This window comes from Macaca thibetana, chromosome 19 (genome assembly GCF_024542745.1).
Source record: "Macaca thibetana thibetana isolate TM-01 chromosome 19, ASM2454274v1, whole genome shotgun sequence".
Classification (NCBI taxonomy): Eukaryota; Metazoa; Chordata; class Mammalia; order Primates; family Cercopithecidae; genus Macaca; species Macaca thibetana.
Genome location: NC_065596.1, coordinates 19,090,796 through 19,112,803, shown reverse-complemented (window position 1 = coordinate 19,112,803; position 22,008 = coordinate 19,090,796). Strand labels below are relative to the sequence as shown.

At 57.4% G+C, this 22,008-nt stretch overlaps 2 protein-coding genes across 5 annotated transcripts in view; one reads left to right on the top strand and one right to left on the bottom strand.

Moving 5' to 3' along the window:
- Positions 1–22,008, top strand: part of KDM4B (lysine demethylase 4B) — a 184,016-nt gene that overhangs the window by 48,514 nt on the left and 113,494 nt on the right. For all 4 annotated transcript variants that reach the window (XM_050770071.1, XM_050770070.1, XM_050770072.1 and 1 more), the window contains exons 2-3: positions 248–330; positions 15,630–15,795. In XM_050770071.1, the coding sequence (XP_050626028.1) occupies positions 15,655–15,795 (141 nt within the window). In that variant the 5' untranslated portion in view covers positions 248–330; positions 15,630–15,654. The remainder of the gene's footprint in view (positions 1–247; positions 331–15,629; positions 15,796–22,008) is intronic.
- The window catches only part of MYDGF (myeloid derived growth factor), a 408,533-nt gene that overhangs the window by 368,502 nt on the left and 18,023 nt on the right, over positions 1–22,008 (bottom strand). The window lies entirely within an intron of this gene.

Genomic DNA, 22,008 nt, shown 5'->3' with positions numbered 1-22,008 from the left:
TACTCTCGCTGCCTCGGCCCCTGGTTTTTAGGAGCTGAGGTTAAAATGGACCCTCATTGGAAAACTTGACTGGGTAAAGTGCTTATAGTTACGGATTTTTGTGTTGTTAAAAATTGACAAGAATGTGGAAAATCTGAATAAAGGCAAGCGTCCTTGGGCTGTGTGCAGCTGGTGGGAGTCGAATTTAGAATTAAAACTTGAGCGTGCAATCAGTTTAGTTAATCATGCTTTTATTTGCATGTTTTAGGAACCATCACCATTGCTGGAGGCACCTGACAAATCCTAGCCAATTTTTGGAGCATCTCCACCCAGGAACCTCGCCATCCAGAAGTAAGTAACACGGGCCCGGCCCCCAGGTGGCACCACAGGACCAGGGCCCAGAAGGCTATGGCCTCTTCCCTGGGTGGCCTGCCAGGCTCTGAATTCCTGGGACGTCCAGGCATGAGCTGTGCTTAGACGGGAGCCTGCGGTAGGGAGGTTCTTCTGGAAGTTTCTGCATGAAGCCTGTCTGCTCTGGGCTTGCATCTCGCCCTTTGGCATCAAACCACCCGACCCTCACTTCTAGAAACCGCAAAAGCTGCGGCTCCTCCTGCCTTTCGAGTGATACTGGGGTTTCCCCAGGACCCACTACCCTGTCTGCATCGGCCCTGGGGACACCTGGGCTCGTGGGGCGTTCCCCCACACACTGTCAGAAGTGGGGAGCAGTTAGAGCAGGGGTTTCTAAAAATGGGAGACTCCTTTTTTTCTTTTTTTTTTTTTTGAGACGGAGTCTTGCTCTGGGAGACTCCTTTCTAAATGCCTCTGAGATAGTTCCATGGCCTGGCTGCCCCGGGTTTAGTTCCTTTTCTTGTGCCTTTCTTACAAGCCAAGGACAGTGGGCTTAAAGAGGTGCCTCTGCTGGCAGCCCAGGGGGACCACTCAGGAGAAGAGAGAATGGCCTCATCGCTTCTGGCCATATCCATAGGGCCCGGGTGACCCAGCGGAGAGTGTCAAGTGTGGGATGAGCAGTGCTGTGTCCTCCTGTCAGGACGGAGATGGCAGTGGCAGCGGTGGCTGGCAGAGCACTGGGGAAGGGCGGCCTGGTATGGCGTTGCCCTTGGATTCTGTGCCACTTCCCTGTGCAGAGGGAAGAAGGTGCCTGTCCAGGGCCCCTTGTAGCTAACGAGAGCGAGTATGGACTTGAACTGGGGCCCTTGAGTCATTTGTGGGTGCCTTTTCTGTTCTGCCACGATTAGGACCTTGAGGAGGGTGGTAGAGCCTAGCCTCCCTTGGGAAGGCATAAAGTGTAAAGGAAGAGGCTCTGGGCACCTGGTTGGCAAACTATGGCCCCTGGACCCAATCTGGGCCCCCGTTTTTATAAATAAAGTTTTATTGGCACGTGGCTGTGTCCATTTGTCTGTGCATTGTCTCTGGCTGCCCTCTCCTCACAGAAGAGAAGTGGGGAGCAGTTCCACTTGGGAGAAGTGAATAGCTGGAAGAGAGGGCGTGAGCTGCGCGTCTGAAGGCATTTCCTATCTGGGCCTGTGCAGAAAACCATGCGCCTCCTCTTGTCCCGGTTAACTTACTGCTGGCTGGGGCGGGATGGACGAGTCTCTTAGTGACTTGGTTTGGAAATTGGCAGCTCTGTCTGTGCCTCCTAAAATCGTGCTTTTACCCTTCAAGTTTATGCTTTGTTACAAGATGGTCAATTTACTAAAACTCAGCTGTCTTCTTTGTACCAAGATTAACATAGCACAAACCAAGTAAGCAATGTGCTCTGTCAGTTAGCTTTGTTTTTTTGAGACAGGGTCTCGCTGTGTCACCCAGGCTGGAGTGCAGTGGTGTGATCATAGCTCACTGCAGCCTCCACCTCTTGGGCTCAAGGGATCCTCCCGCCTGAGCCTCTTGAGTAGCTGGGACTACAGGCATGCACACCACACCTGGCTAATTTTTTTTATTTTTGTAGAGACTACGTTGCCCAGGCTGGTCTCAAATTCCTGGCCTCAAGTGATCCTCCTACTTCGGCCTCCCAACGTGCTGGAGTCACAGGTGTGAGTCACCTCATCCTGCCTTAGTTCACCATATAGCCTTTGATAAACCCACTTGATATCTGAAGGTGCTGAGTGCAGCAACGAGGAGGTGCTAGAAAATATTCGGGGAGAGCACGGGAGACAGGAGTGAGGGAGCCGGGCTCCTGCTTCCGGAGGCCTGGAGCTGAAGGAGAAGAGGAGCTCAGGGCAAACCGTGTGGGGTTGCTGTGGTTTGCCAGGTCCCCAGATAGGCGGCTTTACTGAGATGAAATTAACACGCATCATATTCACTCTTTAAAGGATACAGTTTGGAAATGTGGGTGCCCTTGCAGGGCTGGGCAGCATCACCACTAATTCCGGAGCATCTCACTGTCCCAGAGGAAGCTCTGTCCCCCTCAGCAGTGGCTCCCCATCCCGCCCCCACACCCCTAAACCAGCCATCCCCTTCCTGCCTCTGTGGACTGGCCTGCCCTGTCCTGGACATCTCTTAGAAATGGGATCACGCACTGTGTGGCCTTTTGTGCCTGGAGTCTCTCACTGAGTGCGACATCCTCAGAGATGAACCTCAGTTCATCCACGCCATGGTCTGCGTCAGAGCCTCACTCATTTTCGTGGCTGAGTCGCTTTCTGCTGTGTGTGGCGCGCCGTGTGAGCTGCTCCCCTGCCGATGGGCGTTCATGTGGCCTCCTCTCTAGCTGTTGGGAGTCGTGCTGCTGTGGACGTTGGTTTGCAGGTGTGGTGTGGTGTGGATATGCATTTCCATTTCCCTTGGGTCGACACCTGGGTGTGGAATCGCGGGTCCTAGGGTACGTTCTGTTTAACCTCAGGAATCGCCTGCCCGTCTCCACGGCGGCCGCACCCTTCAACATTCCTATGAGCTGTGCCTGAGCGCTGCCCCTGGTTTTGGAAACGTCTCTCGGAATAGTTGTCCGCTTTCTCCATTCCCACCCTGGAGCCGTCGCTTGGTGCACGGGGGGAGCTGGGCTGCGGGTGGCAGGGGAAGGGGGTCCCATGGCAGCTGCGAGTCGGCCTGTCCTCCTGCCTGCTTCCCGTGCCTCTGCTGTTAGCTTATTCGAGTATTGAATCACAGTGGCTTTTTCCTCCTAAATAGAATGCTAGGTTATCTTTTTCAGGCCTTGTAACTTTTCCTGCCCTGTAAAAAAGCACACCTTGAACACCTCGCTTTCTGTCTTTGCGCACAGATAGGTGTTGGGTGGGGGCTGATACAAAACACCCCTGTCTGGCCGGGCGCGGTGTCTCACGCCTGTAATCTCAGCACTTTGGGAGGCTGAGGCAGGCGGATCACCTGAGGTCAGGAGTTCAAGACCAGCCTGGCCAACATGGTGAAACCTCGTCTCTACTAAAAATACAAAAAGTAGCCAGACGTGGTGGTGCACGCCTGTAATTCCAGCTACTCAGGAGGCTGAGGCAGGAGAATTGCTTGAACCTGGAGGCGAAGGTTGCAGTGAGCCGAGATCGCACCATGTTACTCCACCTGGGCGAAAGCGTGAAACTGTCTCAAAAAAAGAGAAAGAAGACACCCCTGGCTGCGGCCTCGGGTGTCCCTGTGTCCCCCACCCTTGGGGCGGGGCCGCTCTGACATCATGCGCCATTTTGGGGGGTGTCATGACCAGGAGGGCATCTTTTGTTTTTTCTGTTAATTAAAACAAATGCTAGGCTGGGCATGGCAGCTTCTGCCTGGAACCCCAGCATTTTGGGAGGCCAAGGCAGGTGGCCTTGATTGCTTGAGCCCAGAAGTTCAAGACCAGCCTGGGCAACATGGTGAGACCTGGTCTCTACAAAACAAATACAAAACTTACGTGGGTGTGGTGGCATGCACCTGTGGGGCAGGAGGATGGCCTGAGCCCAGGAGTTCCAGGCTGCAGTGAGCTGTGATTGTGCCACTGCACTCCAGCCTGGGCGATACAGCAAGACTGTTTCAAAAGATAAAATCAAATTAAAAAAAACACTGAAGGGAAAGGGTAGAGTGCAGGCCTGGCACAGGTTTCTTTTTTTGTTTGTTTTTTGTTTTTAAGACAGTCTCGCTCTGTTGCCAGACTGGAGTGCAGTGGTGTGATCTCGGCTCACTGCAACCTCCTGTGTTCAAGTGATTCTCCTGCCTCAGCCTCCCGAATAACTGGGATTACAGGAGCACACCACCATGCCCAACTAATTTTTGTATTTTTTTAGTAGAGATGGAGTTTCACAGTGTTGGCCAGGATGGTCTTGTTCTCTTGACCTTGTGATCCGCCTGCCTCGGCCTCCCAAGGTGCTGGGATTACAGGCGTGAGCCACTGCACCTGGCCAGATTTTTAATTTAAGAGACTTGGCACGCATTTTTCATTTGCCTCTGTCTGCTTTCCATAGGCCCCCAAGCAGGGGCGATGTGTGATTGTCCATTTGTTTTCTCCTCTGCAGTTTGGCGGTCCTTGGGTAGAAGGACGGAGTGTTGAGCTTGGGTCAAACCACTGGTTTTATGGGCAGAGTCGAGTCGCCCGGAGGTGGTGACTTGGGCCACGTTCCTTGTGAGGGTTTTGTTTGGCTCATTCATTCAGCATAGGCGGGCCCCATGACCATGTGCTGGTAGTCCTATGTTCCCTCTGAAAGTGTGGCCCTGGTCCCTTGTCTCCTGGGGATTAGTGGTAGGGCCAGGCCTGGCCCTGGGAGCTCTGGGTCTTGAGCCTGTTCTTCCTCACACCACCTCTCCTGGGTACGCAGGGCACAGGGCACAGGACCTCCACCTGAGGGCCACTGTGCTCAGGCGTGGCTCACATCTCGTGGCTTCGTCTTGAGGCTGGTTCGTCTGCTTGTCTCACCACGCTTAGGCCTGAGTGTCTGAAGAAGTAATGAGCTGCAAACCTCATGACCTGGAAATCCCGCCTGTCAGAGCCCAGGCCTCAGGAGGAGGCAGCTGAGGATGTTGGGGGTGCCAGCAACTGGAGCCCGCTTCTACCTGCCTTACTCAGGCCGCTGGCCACCCCCACAGACGGTCCCGGGAGTAGCTCTGTGACCACGCGCAACTGTTCCTGCTCCATTTCCTGGAGCTGCCTCTGTCTGTCGGTGTTGTGGGGGAACCGGGTTAGGAGAGCTCGCTCCAGTGTCTGATTTTCTGGAAACTGTGCTCCTGTCTGAGTGAGCGCAGGCAGAGGTGTGCTGGGCAGGAGTGGTCTCCAGGTGGGAGGGCTTGGAGGGACGTGGGGGTTGGTGGGTTTTTTTTAAAGTTTTAATTCGTAGTTTTTATGGGTACAAGCTATGCTTATTTCTTTGTGTAGTACATTTTCCACATGGCAGTTGTGGCGGACTGAATAATGGTCCCCATAGATGTCCACATCTTAATCCCTGGAACCCATGAATAATTACTTTAAATGACAAAAGGGACTTTTTGCGGGTGGCACTGAGTGAAGGACCCTGAGCTGGGAGATGACCCTGAATGATCCGGGGAGCCCAGTGTCCTCACCATGTCCTCATGAGAGGAGGCAGGAGGGTGAGAGTCAGAGGCTGGAAGAGGCTGTGCCGTGCCTGTGGAGGTGGAGGAAGGGCCTTGAACTGAGGGAGCCTGGCACGCACTGGTGCTCTCTGGAGTAGGACGAAGCAGAGAACGTTCTGGTGCCAAGATTTTCTCTTTCCTGCCTGAGGGCCCTTTATGTACATTAGACCAGAGACAAGCGAATCCCGGTCTTGCCAGGGGAGGCATTTGGAGCTGCTCGTGGGACGTGGTGATGAGGTGCCAGGCCTCATGCCTGGAGCTTGGGCCGAGGGGCGTTCTCGTGCTGCCTCTGTGGCCAGGTTTCACTTGGGAGCCTGGCTGCATCGCGGGTTCCTCCTGGGCCATCTGACTCGGGGCTCCTCTGTCCTTGGTCCCTGCTGGGAACCGTGCTTTGGCAGCAGGAACCCAGTGAGATGGCAGCACAGGGGCCAGAGGCCAGCTGGGTCTCACTGGGGCGGCAAGGGGCTTCACCTGACGGCCAGCCCTCCCGGGACAGGGACCAGCTGGGACTCACTGGGGCAGCCTAGGGCTTTGCCTGTTGCCCAGCCCTCCTAGGACAGGGACCAGTGGGAGCAAGAGAATGAGGGCCCGAGGGAGCCCCCACACTTCCTTCCCACAGAGGAGGGCCTGACACTTCAAAAACAATGCACTGTCTTTTTGAATTTGTGGGTTTTTTTTTGGAGACAGGGTCTCATTCTGTCCCAGGCTGGAGTACAGTGGTGCGATCAGGGATCACTGCAGCCTTGATCTACTGGGCTCAAGGAATCCTCCTGCCTCAGCCTCCGAGTAGCTGGAACTGTAGGTGTGCACCACCACGCCTGGCTGATTTTTAAATTTTTTGTAGCGATGGGGTCTCGCATGTTGCCCAGGCTGGTCCTGAACTCCTGGCAGCAAGCGATCCCCCACCTTGGCCTCCCACAGTGCTGGGGTCACAGGCGTGAGCCCCCGCCCCCGGCCTTCTCATTTTTAAACTGATTCTTCGTCATCAGTTTCTGTGTGTGGCTGCTGAGAGCCATCACCTGGCTGTTTCTTGGGTGGCCCTTGAACCCCCACACCTGCATCCTGCCCCACCTTCAAGTTCTTCCATCCCAGACTGGACTCTGGGTCAAGGAGAGTCCTCAGATCCTGGGGACATGGGCAGTTGTGGGGCCTGGGGACATGTGGACAGGATGCCCGCTTGGCCCCAGCAGTGCCGGTGCAGGTGGGGTGGAGGCCTGATGGGGTTGGCCAGACTGTGCCCACCTGAAGCCCCCTGCCAAACCCCTGCATCTGAAGACTGCAGAGTGAGGGCAGCAGCCCAGGAGGGTGTCCTTGGGCCGGATGTGTCAGCGATCAGGAGAGCAGCCGAGGCTGGAGCGTGCGGCCCTGCTCAGCCCAGCCGGAAGGGTCCCCTCTCACTTGTTCCTCTCTCAGGTTGCAGAGGAGCTGTCCAGGACAGCCGGAGTGGGGCTGCCCATAAGATACAGATGCTGGTCCCACGTCATGGTCACAGCAGTAGGGCTGAGGAGCCAGGCCTGGCCCACGGTGTGCAGGGTCCCTGGAACAAACAGCTGCCTTAAAAAAAGGCTTTAAGGCCAGGCGCAGTGGCTCACACCTGTAATCCCAGCACTCTGGGAGGCCAAGGTGGGCGGATCATGAGGTCAGGAGTTCGGGCCCAGCCTGACCAACATGATGAAACCCCATCTCTACTAAAAATACAAAAATTAGCTGGACGTGGTGGTGGGTGCCTGTAATCCCAGCTACTCAGGAGGCTCAGGCAGGAGAATTGCTTGAACCCGGGAGATGGAGGTTGCAGTGAGCCGAGATTGTGCCACTGCACTCCAGCCTGGGTGACAAGATCGAGATTCCGTCTCAAAAACCAAAAACAAAAAGGCTTCATTGTGATACAATTTGTGAACCATACAAGTCACCCATTTGAAGCATGTTATTCAGTGGTGTGTAGTTTACTCAAAAGGCTGCTCTTGGGCCTCAAAATGAGTAGAGGGGAGAAAGGGACCCTTTTTTTGTTAGCGATTTTGAGAGCTGGGTTGGGTTAAACGACTTTCACGGTAAACTGGGGGCCAGGGTACCCAAGCCTGTCTTGAACCCCGAATAAACAAGAAACCCAGGGGCGGGGCGTAGTGGCTCATGTCTTATAATCCCAGCACTTTGGGAGGCTGAGGTGAGATGATCACTAAGCCCAGGAGTTTGCCCTGGTCTCCCAGCTTCCTCTCCAGTCCCCCAGCCAGGAGCAGCTGTAGAATCTGCGGACCCAATGTGAAATGAACCCACAGGGTTCCCATGCTAAAACGGTGAAGAATCTTCAGATGGGGTCAGCTGGGCCTTAAACTGTGTATTTAACTGAGCGGGGCCTGGGGTACCAGTGGGGGTTGCATGCCCTGGAAGGCAGCCGTGCCTGCCATCCACTTTCCACAGCCAGAGAGAGCTTTCTAGAAATTTCAGTTGGATCGTGTCTTCTTGCTCTGAACCACCTGTCGGCTTCCCCTCCAACCCCACAGGAAGGGCAGGCTCCTTCCAGCCCAGCCCCCAGGGCCCACCCTGGTCTAGCCTTGACCCCGCCGCCTCCTCTGCGTTCCCTGCCCTCCGGCCAGTCGGGCCTTAGCTCTTCCCTGGCATTGTGGGGTCCTTCCCTCTACCTGGACTTTCCTCCTGCCTTGGACCCCCCAGAACTTGCACTGCTGCGTGTTTGACCCTCACGTCCAGACGCAGCCCTGCTGCCGCCCAGACCTCTCTGGTCCCAAACCAACTTCGTTTGTCTTTTTCTGTTTTTAAAATTTATTTATTTATTTTATTTTACTTATTTTTTTGTTTTTGAGACAGAGTTTCACTCTTGTCGCCCAGACTGGAGTGCAATGGCACGATCTCAATGCAACCTCCACCTCCTGGGTTCAAGCAGTTGTCCTGCCTCAGCCTCCCGAGTAGCTGGGATTACAGGCGCCCGTCACCATGCCCAGCTAATGTTTGTATTTTTAGTAGAGACGGAGTTTCACCACGTTGGCCAGGCTGGTCTTGAACTCGTGACCTCAAGTGATCTGCCCACTTTGGCCTCCCAAAGTGCTGGGATTACAGGTGTGAGCCAGCATGCCCAACCTTATGCTTTTTTTGAGATGATCTGGCTCTGTCGCCCAGGCTGGAGTGCAGTGATGTGATCACAGCTCACTGCAGCCTCTAACTCCTGGGCTCAGTCGATCGTCCTGCTTCAGCCTCCCAGAGCACTGGGACCACAGGTGTGCGCTGCCAGGTCTGGCCTTCATTTGTCTTTGAAGCTCTTGCTCACCCCTTGGTGACGTCATTGATTAGTCAGTCTCCAGATCAGGCCCCGTTTCGTCCCAGAACGGAAACTCTGCCTGGCACGTGGTGGGGCCTGCACATTTGCTCAGCGGAGGAGGATTCTGGGGACCTGGGTTCCCGGGGCTAGCAAGTTGGCTCGGAGCTGCCCATGGGTCAGGTCACGGTGGGGCAGGCTGGGGGCAGCACAGAGTGGGCACAAGGGAGTTTTGTGGTTTTGAAATTGAGTTTGTATCATGAGCTTTACTGCTTTGTAAAAACTTGCTAGCATGGTGCCGAGAGAAATTCAAACAATAGTTGAGAATAAAATCCCTCCGTACCCCTGCCCTAGTGTCCCCGTAGGAGCTGACTGCCGCCCCCTTTCTGCAGCATTAACTATGGTCTAGAATCTTCTAGAAGGATGGGACAGGGTGGCGGGAGCAGGGCCCGAGGGTCCCAGTTGTTTGGAACTGTGCCGGCCCGGCTCCAGCCAGGTCACACCACGGGGCAGCCGAGGCCTCCTTTGGCCCAGCTGAGGCCTTCACAGCACCCCAAGGCCCAGAGCCCCGTGAGCAGGAGACGGAGAAAGGGGTCTCCAAGGAAGGGTGGGCCTGGCAGCAGCACTGTGAGTGGCGGCAGGTGCAGGGGTGCCACCAGGCAGAGGCCGGCAGAGGCGGAGGCCGGCATGGTTGCCCTGCATCTGTTTCTGCGTGTGTGTGTTTGTGCCAGGGCTGCTAAACATGCACGGCAGGCATTGTGGCGCTCACGCCAAACCACAAGAGGAATGTGTCTCCCGTGAGCGTGAAACCCACCACCACTCCATAGTGTCGGCTCGCACCTGGCCATTTCCCGCACCTCCCCGCCTGTCCCCAAGCCAAAAGGTCTGGGATGAAGCTGCCGTTTGCTTTGCGTGGCTGGGGATGTCTCCTTGGCCTCTCTTAGCTGAGAAGAGTGCCAGTTTCCTCTCTTCTTTTGTGAGTTCAGGAGGACATTATTCTTTCTTCTTTCCATCCTTCCTCCCTTGCTTGTTTCTCTCTCTTTTCAATTTTTTTTTTTTTTTTTTGAGACAGAGTGTCTCGTCACCCAGGCTGGAGTACAGTGGCGCAATCTTGATTCACTGCAACCTCTGCCTCCCGGGTTCAAGCAATTCTCTTGCCTCAGCCTCCCCAGCAGCTGGGATTACAGTCGTCCACCACCGTGCCCGGCTAATTTTCATATTTTTTAGTAGAGATGGGGTTCACGACGCTGGCCAGGCTGGTCACGAACTCCTGACCTCAGGCAATCCGCCCACCTTGGCCTCGCAAAGTGCGAGGCGTGAGCCACCGCGCTGGCCTTCTTTATGATTGTCTTGCTAAGAGCTTTATTGGATGTAATTTGCACACTTATTTGTCCAACCCATTTAAAGTGTCCAGCTCCACGGTTTTCAATATATTCAAACACTTGTGCAACTATCATCACAGTTTGATTTTATTTTTGTTCATTTACATTTTAGAGACAGGGTCTTGCTCTGTTGCCCAGAGGCTGGACTGCAGTGGTGCAATCATAGCTCACGGCAGCCTCTCAATCCTGGCCTCAAGCGATCCTCCTGCCTCAGCCTTTTGAGTAGCTGGCAGGCACGCAGGCGCGCACCACCATGCCTGGCTAATTTTTTATTTTAATTTTTGGTAGAGATGGGGTCTCCCTATGTTGCCTAGGCTGGTCTCGAACTCCGGGACTAGAGCACCCCTCCCACCTCAGTCCCTCAGTGCTGGGATGACAGGTGTGAGCCACCGCGCTGGCCACAGTCAGTGTAGAACATTTGCCTCTCCCCACAGAGAAGCCCCGTAGCCTGGGGTGTAACACACGGCCTTTTGTGTCTGGCTTCTCTCACTATGACGTCCTCAGGGTTCATCCATGTGGCGTCTGTGTCAGAGCCTCGTTCCTTTTCATGGCTGTGTCATATTCCCCCGCACGGAGGGGCCGTGTTGTGTTGGTTCATTCTTCGTTGGTGGACCCCTGGGTCGTTTCCACCTGTGTCTGTTGGGAGTTGTGCTGCTGCAGACATGGTGTACAAGTTTCCGTGTGGACAGATGTTTTCATTTCTCTTGGGCAGATACCCAGGAGAGGAATTGCTGGGTCAAGTGTGATTTATGTATGACATTTCCAGCAACCGCCATGCTATCTTGCAGAGTGGCCGCCCCACGTCACCGTCCCGCCAGCCTGTGTTCGAGGTCCCCGATTTCTCCACATCCCCACCCACAGTGTCGCCGTCTGTCGTTCTGATTCTGGCATGCTGGTGGGTGTGAGGTAGTGGCTCATTGTGGTTTTGATTTGCATTTCCCTGGTGCTGAGTGCTGCTGGGCACCTTTTCATGTGCTTCTTGGCCATTTATCTACTTTGGAGAGCTGTCTACCCAAGTCTGTGGCCTGTTTTTTTGTTCATTTTTGAGAAGGGTTTCGCTCCTGTTGACCAGGCTGGAAGGCTGGAGTGCAGTGGTGCGATCTTGGCTCACTGCAACCTCTGCCTCAGCCTCCCAAGTAGCTGGGATTACAGGTGCAGACCACTGCACCTGGCTGATTTTTGTATTTTTATGGAGACAGTCTCACTCTGTTGCTCATGCTGGTGTCAAACTCCTGGCCTCAAGTGATCTTCCTGCCTTGGCCTCCCAAAGTGCTAGGATTACAGGCATGAGCCACCACGCCCACCAGCCTTGGCCCATTTTTCCTGGGCTGTTGTCTTTGCCTATGAGTTGAGAGCCCCGTCTTTGCCTGTGAGTTGAGAGCCCCACTCCTTGGTGTGTCACTGTCGTGAGCGTGTCGCTGTTGCCGGGCAGCTCCTCCGGCTCCTCCAGGGTGTCTGACGCCCCCGAGTCATCCCACGTCGTCTGTCTGCCACATTCCTGGTGACCTGGAAGATCGGCCGCAGGGCGGCATTTCAGTAAATTCCTTCTTACCTGTTTAGCTGTATTGCACGTGCGTCAAGGTTATGGCGTGTGGAGATTGTGGGCCATTTTAGTTTTTCTCTTTATAATTTACCTCCTAAGCAATGTCATTTCAAAAGACACAAATGGCTGGGCGTGATGGCTCATCCCTGTAATGCCAACACTTTGGGAGGCCAAGGCGGGAGGATCACTTCAGGCCAGGTGTTTATTAGCAGCCTGGGCAACTTGGCAAGACCCTGTCTCTACAAAAACTACAAAAATTAGCCAGGTGTGGTGGTACACACCTGTGGTCCCAGCTAGTTGGGAGGCTGAGGCGGGAGGATGACTTGAGCCCAGGAAGTCGAGGCTGCAGTGAACCGTGACTGTGCCACTGCACTCTAGCCTGGGCGTCAGAGCCAGATGCTGTCTCAAAAAACAATTTTTTTTTTTTTTTTTGAGACGGAGTCTTGCTCTGTCGCCCAGGCTGGGGTGCAGTGGCCAGATCTCAGCTCACCGCAAGCTCTATCTCCCGGGTTTACGCCATTCTCCTGCCTCAGCCTCCCGAGTAGCTGGGACTACAGGCGCCCGCCACTTCGCCTGGCTAGTTTTTTGTATTTTTTAGTAGAGACGGGATTTCACCGTGTTAGCCAGGATGGTCTCGATCTCCTGACTTCGTGATCTGCCCGTCTTGGCCTCCCAAAGTGCTGGGATTACAGGCTTGAGCTACTGCGCCCAGCCAAAAAACAAGTTTTTTAAGAAGTGCATCAGGTTGCCCCTAGGGGGCCGTGGTGGGTGAAATGCCTGAGCACCTGTGCCAAGAGCAGCTCCTGGTGTCACGGCTCCACCTTCCAGATGGAAGGACTGTCTGGGTCTCCACAACGTGGGTTTTGATGCGTAACCTGCCACGAGCTTTTATCATCCGACATTGCAGTGTGCAGCTGGCAGCTGTGGCCACACGCTTTCCAGATGGGCTCCCACAACCCCGCGAGGTGTAGGGAGCCCCCCGTTTTATTATTTATTTGTCTATTTTTTGAGACAGGATCTCTGTCACCCAGACCGGAGTGCAGTGGCGCAATCACAGCTCACTGAAGCCTCGACCTCCCGGGCTAGAGTGACCCCCCTGCCTCTACCTCCCGTGCAGCTGGGACCACAGGTGTGCACCACCATGCCTAGCGCTTTCCTGCTGTACAGAGCACGAGTTTGAGGCGTCCCTTGGGCCGCCCAGCCCTGCCCCAGGCCCTGTCCTTCCTGGGCCCAGCTGGTCTGGGGGACACAAGACTGTGGCAGGCCCCATACTGGTCACCCTGTGGCCAGGCCTGTGGGGCAGGTGGACTTAGATGACCTGGCGATCAGAGCCTGCAGAGAGGGATGGGCCAGCCCCCCACAGGACTCTTGCTTGAGGGCTTCCTGGGAGCTGATGGCCCTTGCAGTGGGTTACGGGGAGGCAGGAAGAGGCCATGTGTGCGCTGGCCTGCGGAGCGGCAGCCAGGGACGAGGGCTGCTGGGTGCACATGGGTCCCAGAGCCTCCACCAGCTGCCAAAGCACAGGGGGAGACTCACGCGGTCATGGCAGTGCCCTGGCATAGCATGCAGCCCAGCTGTGTTCCGTGTAGCCTAGGCCCACAACCACCCCTCGTGGGCCTCTGTGCCCTCCTCAGTCAGCTCGGTCAGCCGTGGCACCACCTGTGATGCACAGAGCAGGGCCAGGGACCCAGTAAGTGCTGATGTGGGGACCCCTGCAGCCACCACCGCGCCTGGACGTGGGGACCCCTGCGGCCACCACCGCGCCTGGATGTGGGGACCCCCGCGGCCACCACTGCGCCTGGACGTGGGGACCCCCGCGGCCACCACCGCGTCTGGGCACCGTTGGTGGCAGATCCAGGGATGGCCTCAGGCCTTTTGCCTGGCCTCTAAGGGCTGGGGACCAGTGGGAGGCCCGAGGTGACCGCGTTCTGCCGCCCAGTCCTCCCAGAGGACCACCCTAACCACTGGCTACTGGCCCTTCGTGGCCACTGGCCCAGCTCAGGCCGGCATCGAGGGTCCCACAGTGGTCCAGCTGCAGCCTCTGCTCCCTCTGAGCTGGTGGCTCCCTGGGGACAGTGCGCAGGCCCTGGGTGAATACTGCATGGCCACGTCCAGGTGAGAGCGGGAGGTCAGGTGCGGCGTAGGGGGGCATCCGGGCGCCTGTGGGGCTGGCGGGGTCTCAGGTGAGGATTAGGTACTGCGCCCTGGCTGTGGGCGAGGGGCCTGCTGGGACAGTGTGGTGGCCTGGGAGGCCCCGCACAGTCAGAGGCTGGTCTCTGGGCACAGGCAACTCTGGTGACTGTGGCAGACGCCTTGCCTTTATAGACACTGTGACTGTCTGCATTCCTAGGCTGCGTGTGGTCACATGCCATCCACGGTGCACTCGGGGCCTCCTGTGCAGACACTGGCCTTGCAGCTGCCCCATGGGAGAAGCCATGAGGACTCTGCACAGTGGTGGTGGGCAGGGCCTCAACCCACGTGGGCTTGGAGCTGTGGGGTTTTGTCAAACCCAGTGAGGGTCTCAGCCACAGCCCAGCCGGGGGTGTGACGTCAGGGCTGGGGCTCAGCGCTGGGTATAAGCCGTGTGTGCTGCAGGTGGGGTATGGGGTGGACCCAAGGCAGTAGGGGGAGGCCAGGGGGCACCCCCAGCTTTGCTTTTGCCTGGATGGAGGGTTCTGGATGCCGGTGCAAGCCTAGCTGGGGCCTCCCTGCCGTCCTGAGTGGATTTCTGGGTGCATGCTGCCCTCTAGTGCCCGCGGTGGGGGCGCCTTCAGGAGCGGGTGGCTGCGCCGTGGTGGCTGGGAGCCCTGCTCCCGCGACTGCCTGGGCAACTCCCTGCCTTGCTTCCTCATGCTCTAGGTCACTTTGGGGGTCACAGGGTGGGGAGGTGGAGTTTGTTATTTTTTTCTAAGTTTTTGGGTTTGTGTGGACTAAGTTCCTCATTTCCAAATCCTAGAGGAATTCTGTCGTCTTTCTGCCTCTGGAGACTTTAACCTGCCAAGGAGGACCCTTCCGCAGAGTCTATGATTGAAGTCCCTTCCTGGTGGGCTACCTGGTGGGCTACCAGTTCCCACCCCGCAACACCTGGGGCCAGAGGGAGCTGCTCCCACCCGCAGCCTCCTTGGAGAGGACAGTCTGACTCTGGCGTTTGTTTCCAGGCGGGTGCTGGCGGTGGATCACTTGGCCTGGAGACTCAGCTGCGACCCCCGTTCTGTACAGGGCTGGTGGGCTGTGACCCCCGTTCTGTACAGGGCTGGTGGGCTGTGACCCCCGTTCTGTACAGGGCTGGTGGGCTGCGATCGCTGTTCTGTACAGGGCTGGTGGGCTGGTTGATGGCCCGCGTGACTCTAGGCAGCTGTGGTGGCAGGAAATGAGCCGTCCCGGGTGGGCCCGCTGCTCTCCTGGGCTGGGGTTCCTGCCGGGCCTGAGTTCCACTGGCAGCAGCAGCCAGCCCACCGTGACCCACAGGCCTGCTCCGAGGGGTGGGGCCGCCAGCCCTTCAGCGTGTGACCCTCGCCCGCGGCCCCCCACACCTTCGACAACCCGCAGGTACCTGTCGCAGTCTCTCGTGCGAATCTGGCTCAGGGCAGAGAGACCGATGTGCAGCGGACGCTGACACACCTGGGGCGTCCCTGACACGTAAGCGTTTCTCTCCGAGGCACTGCTTAAAATGAGCGCACTGGCTCCCGGTGTCGCCTCGGCCTTAGAAACTGGGGCGCCTCTGCTTCTCGTTAGCTGCAGCCCTCGTGCCTTTTGTGCTCGGCAGAGTGACGGGGCCGCTCGTAGTTTTCTCTCCTGCCCTCGCTCAGCCGTGAGGGCCTGGCCGCCTTTGTCCTCTTGGCAGCCGCGGTATTTTTAGCACGCTCCGTTCTGAGGGAGGACGGGCTCCAAAGGCCGGGCGTGGCGGCACCGCTGGTTCACCCTCTCTCGTCTTCCTCCACAGGTGTGCTTCCCGCACAGCTGCAGCCATGGGGTCTGAGGACCACGGCGCCCAGAACCCCAGCTGTAAAATCATGACGTTTCGCCCAACCATGGAAGAATTTAAAGACTTCAACAAATACGTGGCCTACATAGAGTCGCAGGGAGCCCACCGGGCGGGCCTGGCCAAGGTGGGTGACGTCCTGGCCCCAGCGCAGCCCTCCATCCGCCTGCGCTGCGGGCCTGTGGACATCCTGGGTCCCAGCTCAGCCGGCCCCACGGGCGAGGCCCGTGCATGTGGAATATGTTTCGGGGCCACTCCAGGCTCGTTTACCAGCACCTGTTTGTGGAGTTCCAAGTGTGCCAGGCACCATTCTAGGCACTGGAGTTGAGAAGCGGCCGATGCAGGCCCTGGCCCCAGGGGGCTGGCAGGTGGTGGTAGGGACACAGCCACACTGCAGTGAAGTCCAGGGGCTGTGGGGCTCCAGGTTGTTCTGGCTGTGAGCTGACATCTCACTGAGGGATGTCAGGAGTCTAGGAAGCCTTCCAGGGGCGTTCGGTGCCCGGGATGCCCTTACTTTCCTTGTCAAACAATTTTTTTTTTATTTTTAAGCTGGGTACGGTGGTGCATGCCTGTGGTCCCAGCTATTTGGGAGGGTGAGGCAGGAGGATTGCTTGAGCCCAGGAATTAGAGGCTGCAATGAGCTATGACCGTGCTACTGCACTCCTGCCTGGGCAGCAGAGCAAAACCCTGTCTCAAAAACTAAATCAGGCCGGGCGCGGTGGCTCAAGCCTGTAATCCCAGCACTTTGGGAGGCCGAGAGGGGCGGATCATGAGGTCAGGAAATCGAGACCATCCTGGCGAACACGGTGAAACCCCGTCTCTACTAAAAAATACAAAAAACTAGCCGGGCGAGGTGGCGGGCGCCTGTAGTCCCAGCTACTCAGGAGGCTGAGGCAGGAGAATGGCGGGAACCCGGGAGGCGGAGCTTGCAGTGAGCCGAGATCGCGCCACTGCACTCCAGCCTGGGCGACAGAGCGAGACTCCGTCTCAAAAAAAAAAAAAAAAAAAAAAAAAAAAAAAAAAACGCCAAATCAGACCAAACCAAAAACAGTCTTTTTGAGATGGCAGTGGCTTTGTCAGCAAAGTTCAAACGGTGCAATGGCGCAGGTGGAGAGTGACCTCCTCCCTGTCCCAACCCAGTCACCCGCCCTATCCCTGGAAGCGGTGCTGTTACTGGTTCTTCTCTCTCTCTCCTGGTGTATTGTGCACGTGTGTTTGTGTGTGCATGTATGTGAATACAGACAGCAGATCCCCAAACCCCATGTGCTAAGTATCTACAGTACCATGCTGCTCGACTGGGCATGGTGACCCAGGCCTGTAATCCCAGCATTTCGGGAGGCCGAGGCAGGAGGATTGCTTGAGGCCAGGAGTTTGAGACTAACCTGGGCAACACAGTGAGATCCCATCTCTACTAAAAATACAAAAATGAGCCTGGTGTGTGTGGTGTTGGTACATGCCTGTGGTCCCAGCTACTCGGGAGGCTGAGGTGGGAGGATCACTTGAGTCAGGGAGGTTGAGGCTGCAGTGAGCTGAGACACTGGACAACAGAGCAAGATCCTGTGTCACAAAACAAACTTAAAAGTCCGTGCTGCACGTTTCACGGCTCCAAAGGTGGCTGCCGTGGTCCGTGAGTCTCTGTGTTCTGATGTGAGCCTGTTCGAGCAGTGCTCACCCCTCAGTGTGGAAGATGAATCATCTTTGCATTTTGAATTCTTCCAGTTGCTTTGCCATTTGACTATCACTGTTCTTCCTCAGCTGGGCCAGGGATCGGCGGGCACTCTCTACACACAGCCAGAGAGGGAATGCCTAGGCTCTGTGAGCGACCGAGCAGCCAGACACCGTGTGAATGAAAGTGCACAGCCCCGTGCCGGCACAACTTTATTCCTGGACGCTGAAGTGCAAACGCATGTTGTTTTCACGTGTTCTGAAATCATCTTTCCCCCCGCCCTCCCTCCCCCAGCAAAAAAAGCCTTCTTAAAGGCTATATAGAAGCAGGAAGGGGCTGATTTGGCCCGAGGGCCGCAGTTTGCTGCGCGCTGAGGCTGCCTGCCTCTTTGGGCCTCCTCTGCCCTGCCCCGCCCTCCACTCCCTGGTTGTGGTGGGTTTGTCATTAGCCTTCGTCTCTCCTAGTGATCCTTCAGTATTGGACTCACGTTGTTATTTCTTCGTCTGTGAGCCGGAGAGTGAGGGACACAGCCTCACACCGTCTTCTCTTCCCCACAAGATGGATGTTTTTTCTGTTTTGAGATGGGGTCTGGCTCTGTCTCCCAGGCTGGGGTGCTGGGGTGCAGTGGTGCGATCACAGCTCACTACAGCCTTGACCTCCTGGGCTCAAGCAATCCTCCAGCCTCAGCTTCCTGAGTATCTGGGACCACAGGTGTGTGCCACCAAGCTGGATTTTTGCCTGTAACACACAGTGACGATATGGGAATGACGGCACCTCTGTGTCCGGGTCAGAGTGGTGGGGCCTGCTCCCGTCCCGGCTTCAGTTCTGTCTTTAAAAGGCTTTGGTCGTCCTGTCTGATCTCAGACTGTCTTCTCTGGCCCTCTAGGCCACAGGCTGCTGTCCCAGGAAGGGCCCAGGTGCTCCTCCTCCTCCTCTCCCTGGTGTCCTTAGGGCAGGTGGGACAGGCGTGGCCTCCCTTTATCCTGGCATCACATCTGCCTCTGTCTCCTGCCCTTGACCTACTTCCATATTTCCCAGGATGCAGCAGCCCTTTCTGGCTTGGGATTCAGGGCGTCTGATGTCAGGAAGTTGTGGGGAATCAGCATCTCAGACCGCCCTGTGCTCTTTTCCGAGGCACCTTTAAATGCCCACCTGTCACTTCTTTCTCGTCCCTTACCTCCCACCTGGCTCCGTGGCCCCAGCGTTTCCAGCTCTCTCTGTCTTCCACGTGGCGGCCTTGGGTGCAGCCTGGGTTCCCGGGTGGCCTGTCCTCCCCCGCTCCAGCACCTCTGTTTTGTCCCTTCCTCTCTGCCTCCTTGGCTGCTGCCTGTTTGAGCCCTGATGTCGCTGCTTCAGGCTTCTGTACCCCACCAGGCCAGTTCCTCCAGAGACTCTCAGCTCCAGCGTCTTAGGCCAATGTGGGGAGTGTGGTTGCCCTGCCTTGTGTTCTGCATGTTCCTTCCCATGCCTCTCGTGTGCTGCTTTCCTTGCACCGATGCAGAGAATCCTTTCTCAAACCTGTGGAGGGGGCTGGGTGGTAGGGGGCTGTCTGGGTCCCATGCTATGGAGGGGACGTGTGTGCACGTGTTGGTGTGACTGTGTGTGTGTGCACAGGAGACTGAGAGGGGTGGCGGCTCTCACACAGCCCAGAGAGCTTGGCAGCTGCAGAGTCACGTTGGCACCCGCATGTGGCACACGCACACCCCCTTCTGCAGCTCTTTGGGGACAGATGGGCTCAGGGAAGCATCTGCTTTGGCCCTGGGCAGCCCTGCATCTTCCAAATGGGGGGCCCTTGGCTCGGGGCTGCCAGCCTGTTTGGAGAAGGAGCACAGTGCCCTGCTGGTTCTGAGCAAGCTGTGGGGGTGTCGGGGTCCCCCTCTCACCCTGATCTCCCTGCCTTGACCACAGTGTGTGTGTGTGTGTGCGTGCATGTATGTGTGTGTGGGGGGCGCCTGGGAGTTTCCTGGTTCCATCAGAATTGTGTTTGGTTATACATCCCCCTGCCCCCAGCAGAGATCCGCAGGCCCGATGGAGCTGGGTCGGGGTAGGAGCTTCGGGCTCAGCCCTGAGAGGGCCCTGGTGCTGTCGGTGCCCTGGGTGTGGGGAGCCCCTCACTGGAGTTGCTAGGGCCTCCACATGGGGTGTCCCCGGCCACTCGGGAAGCACTGAGGTGAGAGGAGCCCTGGGAGGCCCTGTTGGGGGTCCTGTTGGGAGGGGTGGGAGCTTCCGGTGCCCCGCCACCCCACCAGCTGCCTCCCAGACGGGTGCCAGCAGGGGAGGCCCTGGCCGCCCTCAGCTCTACCGCCTGCCAGCATTTGCCTCTCTCACTGTTGGCATGTGGCCGGTCGCCTTCCTGGCCTCAGCTGAATCTGGCCCCCCCAGGAGCCCGTGTGAGGCACTTCCGGGGGCCGCCTGCAGCCTGGGAGGTCTGAGTGTGGCAGTGGAAATGTCCTGAGCGGCTTTCAGTGCCTTCTTTTCAGCCTTCTGCGCCTGGAGCCCTCCTTCTGGATTTGCGTCTCGGCAGAATGTGGGATGTCACTTCTGTCCTCTTCCGCCCCGCGGGATTTTCCTAGAGCCTTCGGGTTTGAGCCCAGCTGGAAGTGGCCCTCGTTCACGCCGCCTGTCAGCACCTGCCTGGGCTGTGTCACCTAACGTGTGGCTCTGTGTGTGCGGCGCAGACGCCGTGGGGGCGTTTGGAGCCTCCTGCGTGGCTCCCAGATGTCTTTACTACACAGTGCCCGCTGTGGAGGGGACAGACGAGCAAAGTAGCCCGAGGCTCTCTCCAGAGCAGAGGAATCGGGAGCAAAGTGTTTTGTTCATTTAGCAGACTGGGATCATGGGTGCGTTTCCTCCAATAGCGTTGAAGAGGCCAGTTCACGGCTTCCCCTCGGCCAGCAGCTTTGGCGTGGTTTTGGAGCCGAGCCAGGTTCGTGGAAGCCTCCTGCAGAAGCAGACTGGGGCTTCCTGGAGACGGGGGAGCAGCGCCTGTGTGAATCAGAGCAGCGCTGGCCCGTGGCGCCTCAGACCATACCGCTCAGTTCTCTGCAGGAACATCTCGTGTCTGGGACACAGGCCCTTTTGTTTCTGTTTCTCGCCTTTCCACTCCTGAATGTCTTAGTGTCTCGCTGACTCTTCAGCTGCTCCCATGAAATCTAAGAGAACAGCAGCCCTGCAGCTGCCCCAGCACCCTGCCGTCACACAGCCTGTGCCAGGGACAGGTGCCCCAGCCGCCTATTGCACTGTGGCCACACTGGACATGGAAGGGGTGGAGAGTCTCAGAGAGAGCCGGCGCTAACCTGGACCATCCTTTCCTTGGGACCGGCCTCGTCTCGGTTTAACTCTAAATTAGCGCTTCTCTTTGCTTGGCACTGTGGACTTGGGGCTGCATTGTTCTCCGGGGTGGAGCCATCCTGGGCACTGGCAGGGTGCTGAGCAGCTTCCCTGGCCTCCACTTACCTCATTCCAGGAGCACCCCCAGTCGTGACAGCCACAGATGTCCCCAGACATGGCCAGGTGTCCCCCGGGGAATAAGACCCCCCCCTCAGTTGAGAGCCACCTGCTCGCTGCGGCTGCGGCTGCTGCTGCTGTTACTGCTTTTGCTAAAGAAACCTGCGCATGCCGGCCACGGAGGCAGCACCTTCCTGTCGTTAACAGGCACCTGGAGGATAAGTGTTTTCATTGCCAAGCAAAACAGTTTCTTCACTGATGTGATTGCTGGGTCCTTGGGGACAGTAAATGGATTTCAGCCATTCTGGAAGCTACCAGCAACGTGGGCCTCAACATACAGCTCTTCCCTCGGTGGCCCTGAGCATGGAGGGGCGGCTTCCCAGATTCCTGGCACATGAGCTGAAGTGGGTGGGTTAGTTCCTTTTCCCTGTGCAGTGAGTGGCCTGGTCGACCCCTGGAAGGAGGCATGGGGCCTACAGTGCCCACCCCAGGACTGGGTGTGGCAGCCCCGGAGTGCCTGCGGGGCCTGCACAGAAGGGTGCCTGGTGCCCACAAGGCCCGTGGTGCCCACCAGCAGTCTGGAATCTGGTCTTGTCAGCCCATAGGCTCACCCCCACCAGAGGAGGGAACATGAGGCTGGGGACAAGGCCAGGAGCCCAGGGTGAGGCGTGTACCCCCGGATAGCCCTGGTCCCTCAGCTCCTGAATGGGGTGAAGCCACCGGGTTCTGGCTGCCGCGCCGCCTCTGACGGGTGCTGGTCCTTGTCCTCCTCTGCTGTCCTCTCTGCAAGTCCCAGTGTCTGAGGTGGCCTGGGGCTTCTCTGGGGTGGTGGAAGTTCACACAGCCTCCAGGCTAGAGGTCTTGGGCCATAGTCTGCCCGCCCACCCCAGGGTGCCCTGGGCTGTGTTGTGGATTGCTGTGTGCCTCAGTTTCCTCAGCGGTCAGATGGGAGCTCTGCCGTTCCTCCCATCCTGGGGATGGGTGCGCTGGGCCCCAGCACACTCTGCACAGTGCCCAGCTCCACATAGCTCCTGTCCTGCCCCGTGGCCCCTGCCCCCGTCCCACGTGGTGCTGTCACCCTCCCCGCGCCTGTGCTTCCTGTTGGCCCACTCCAGGCGGGGCGGAGGCCCATGGGGGCGGGATCTGTTTCCCAGTGATTCCTAATTCCTAGAACTTGGGTTGCCCCATAGTGGGTCTCAACCAAGGGGAGCCACTGGAGCGAGTGTC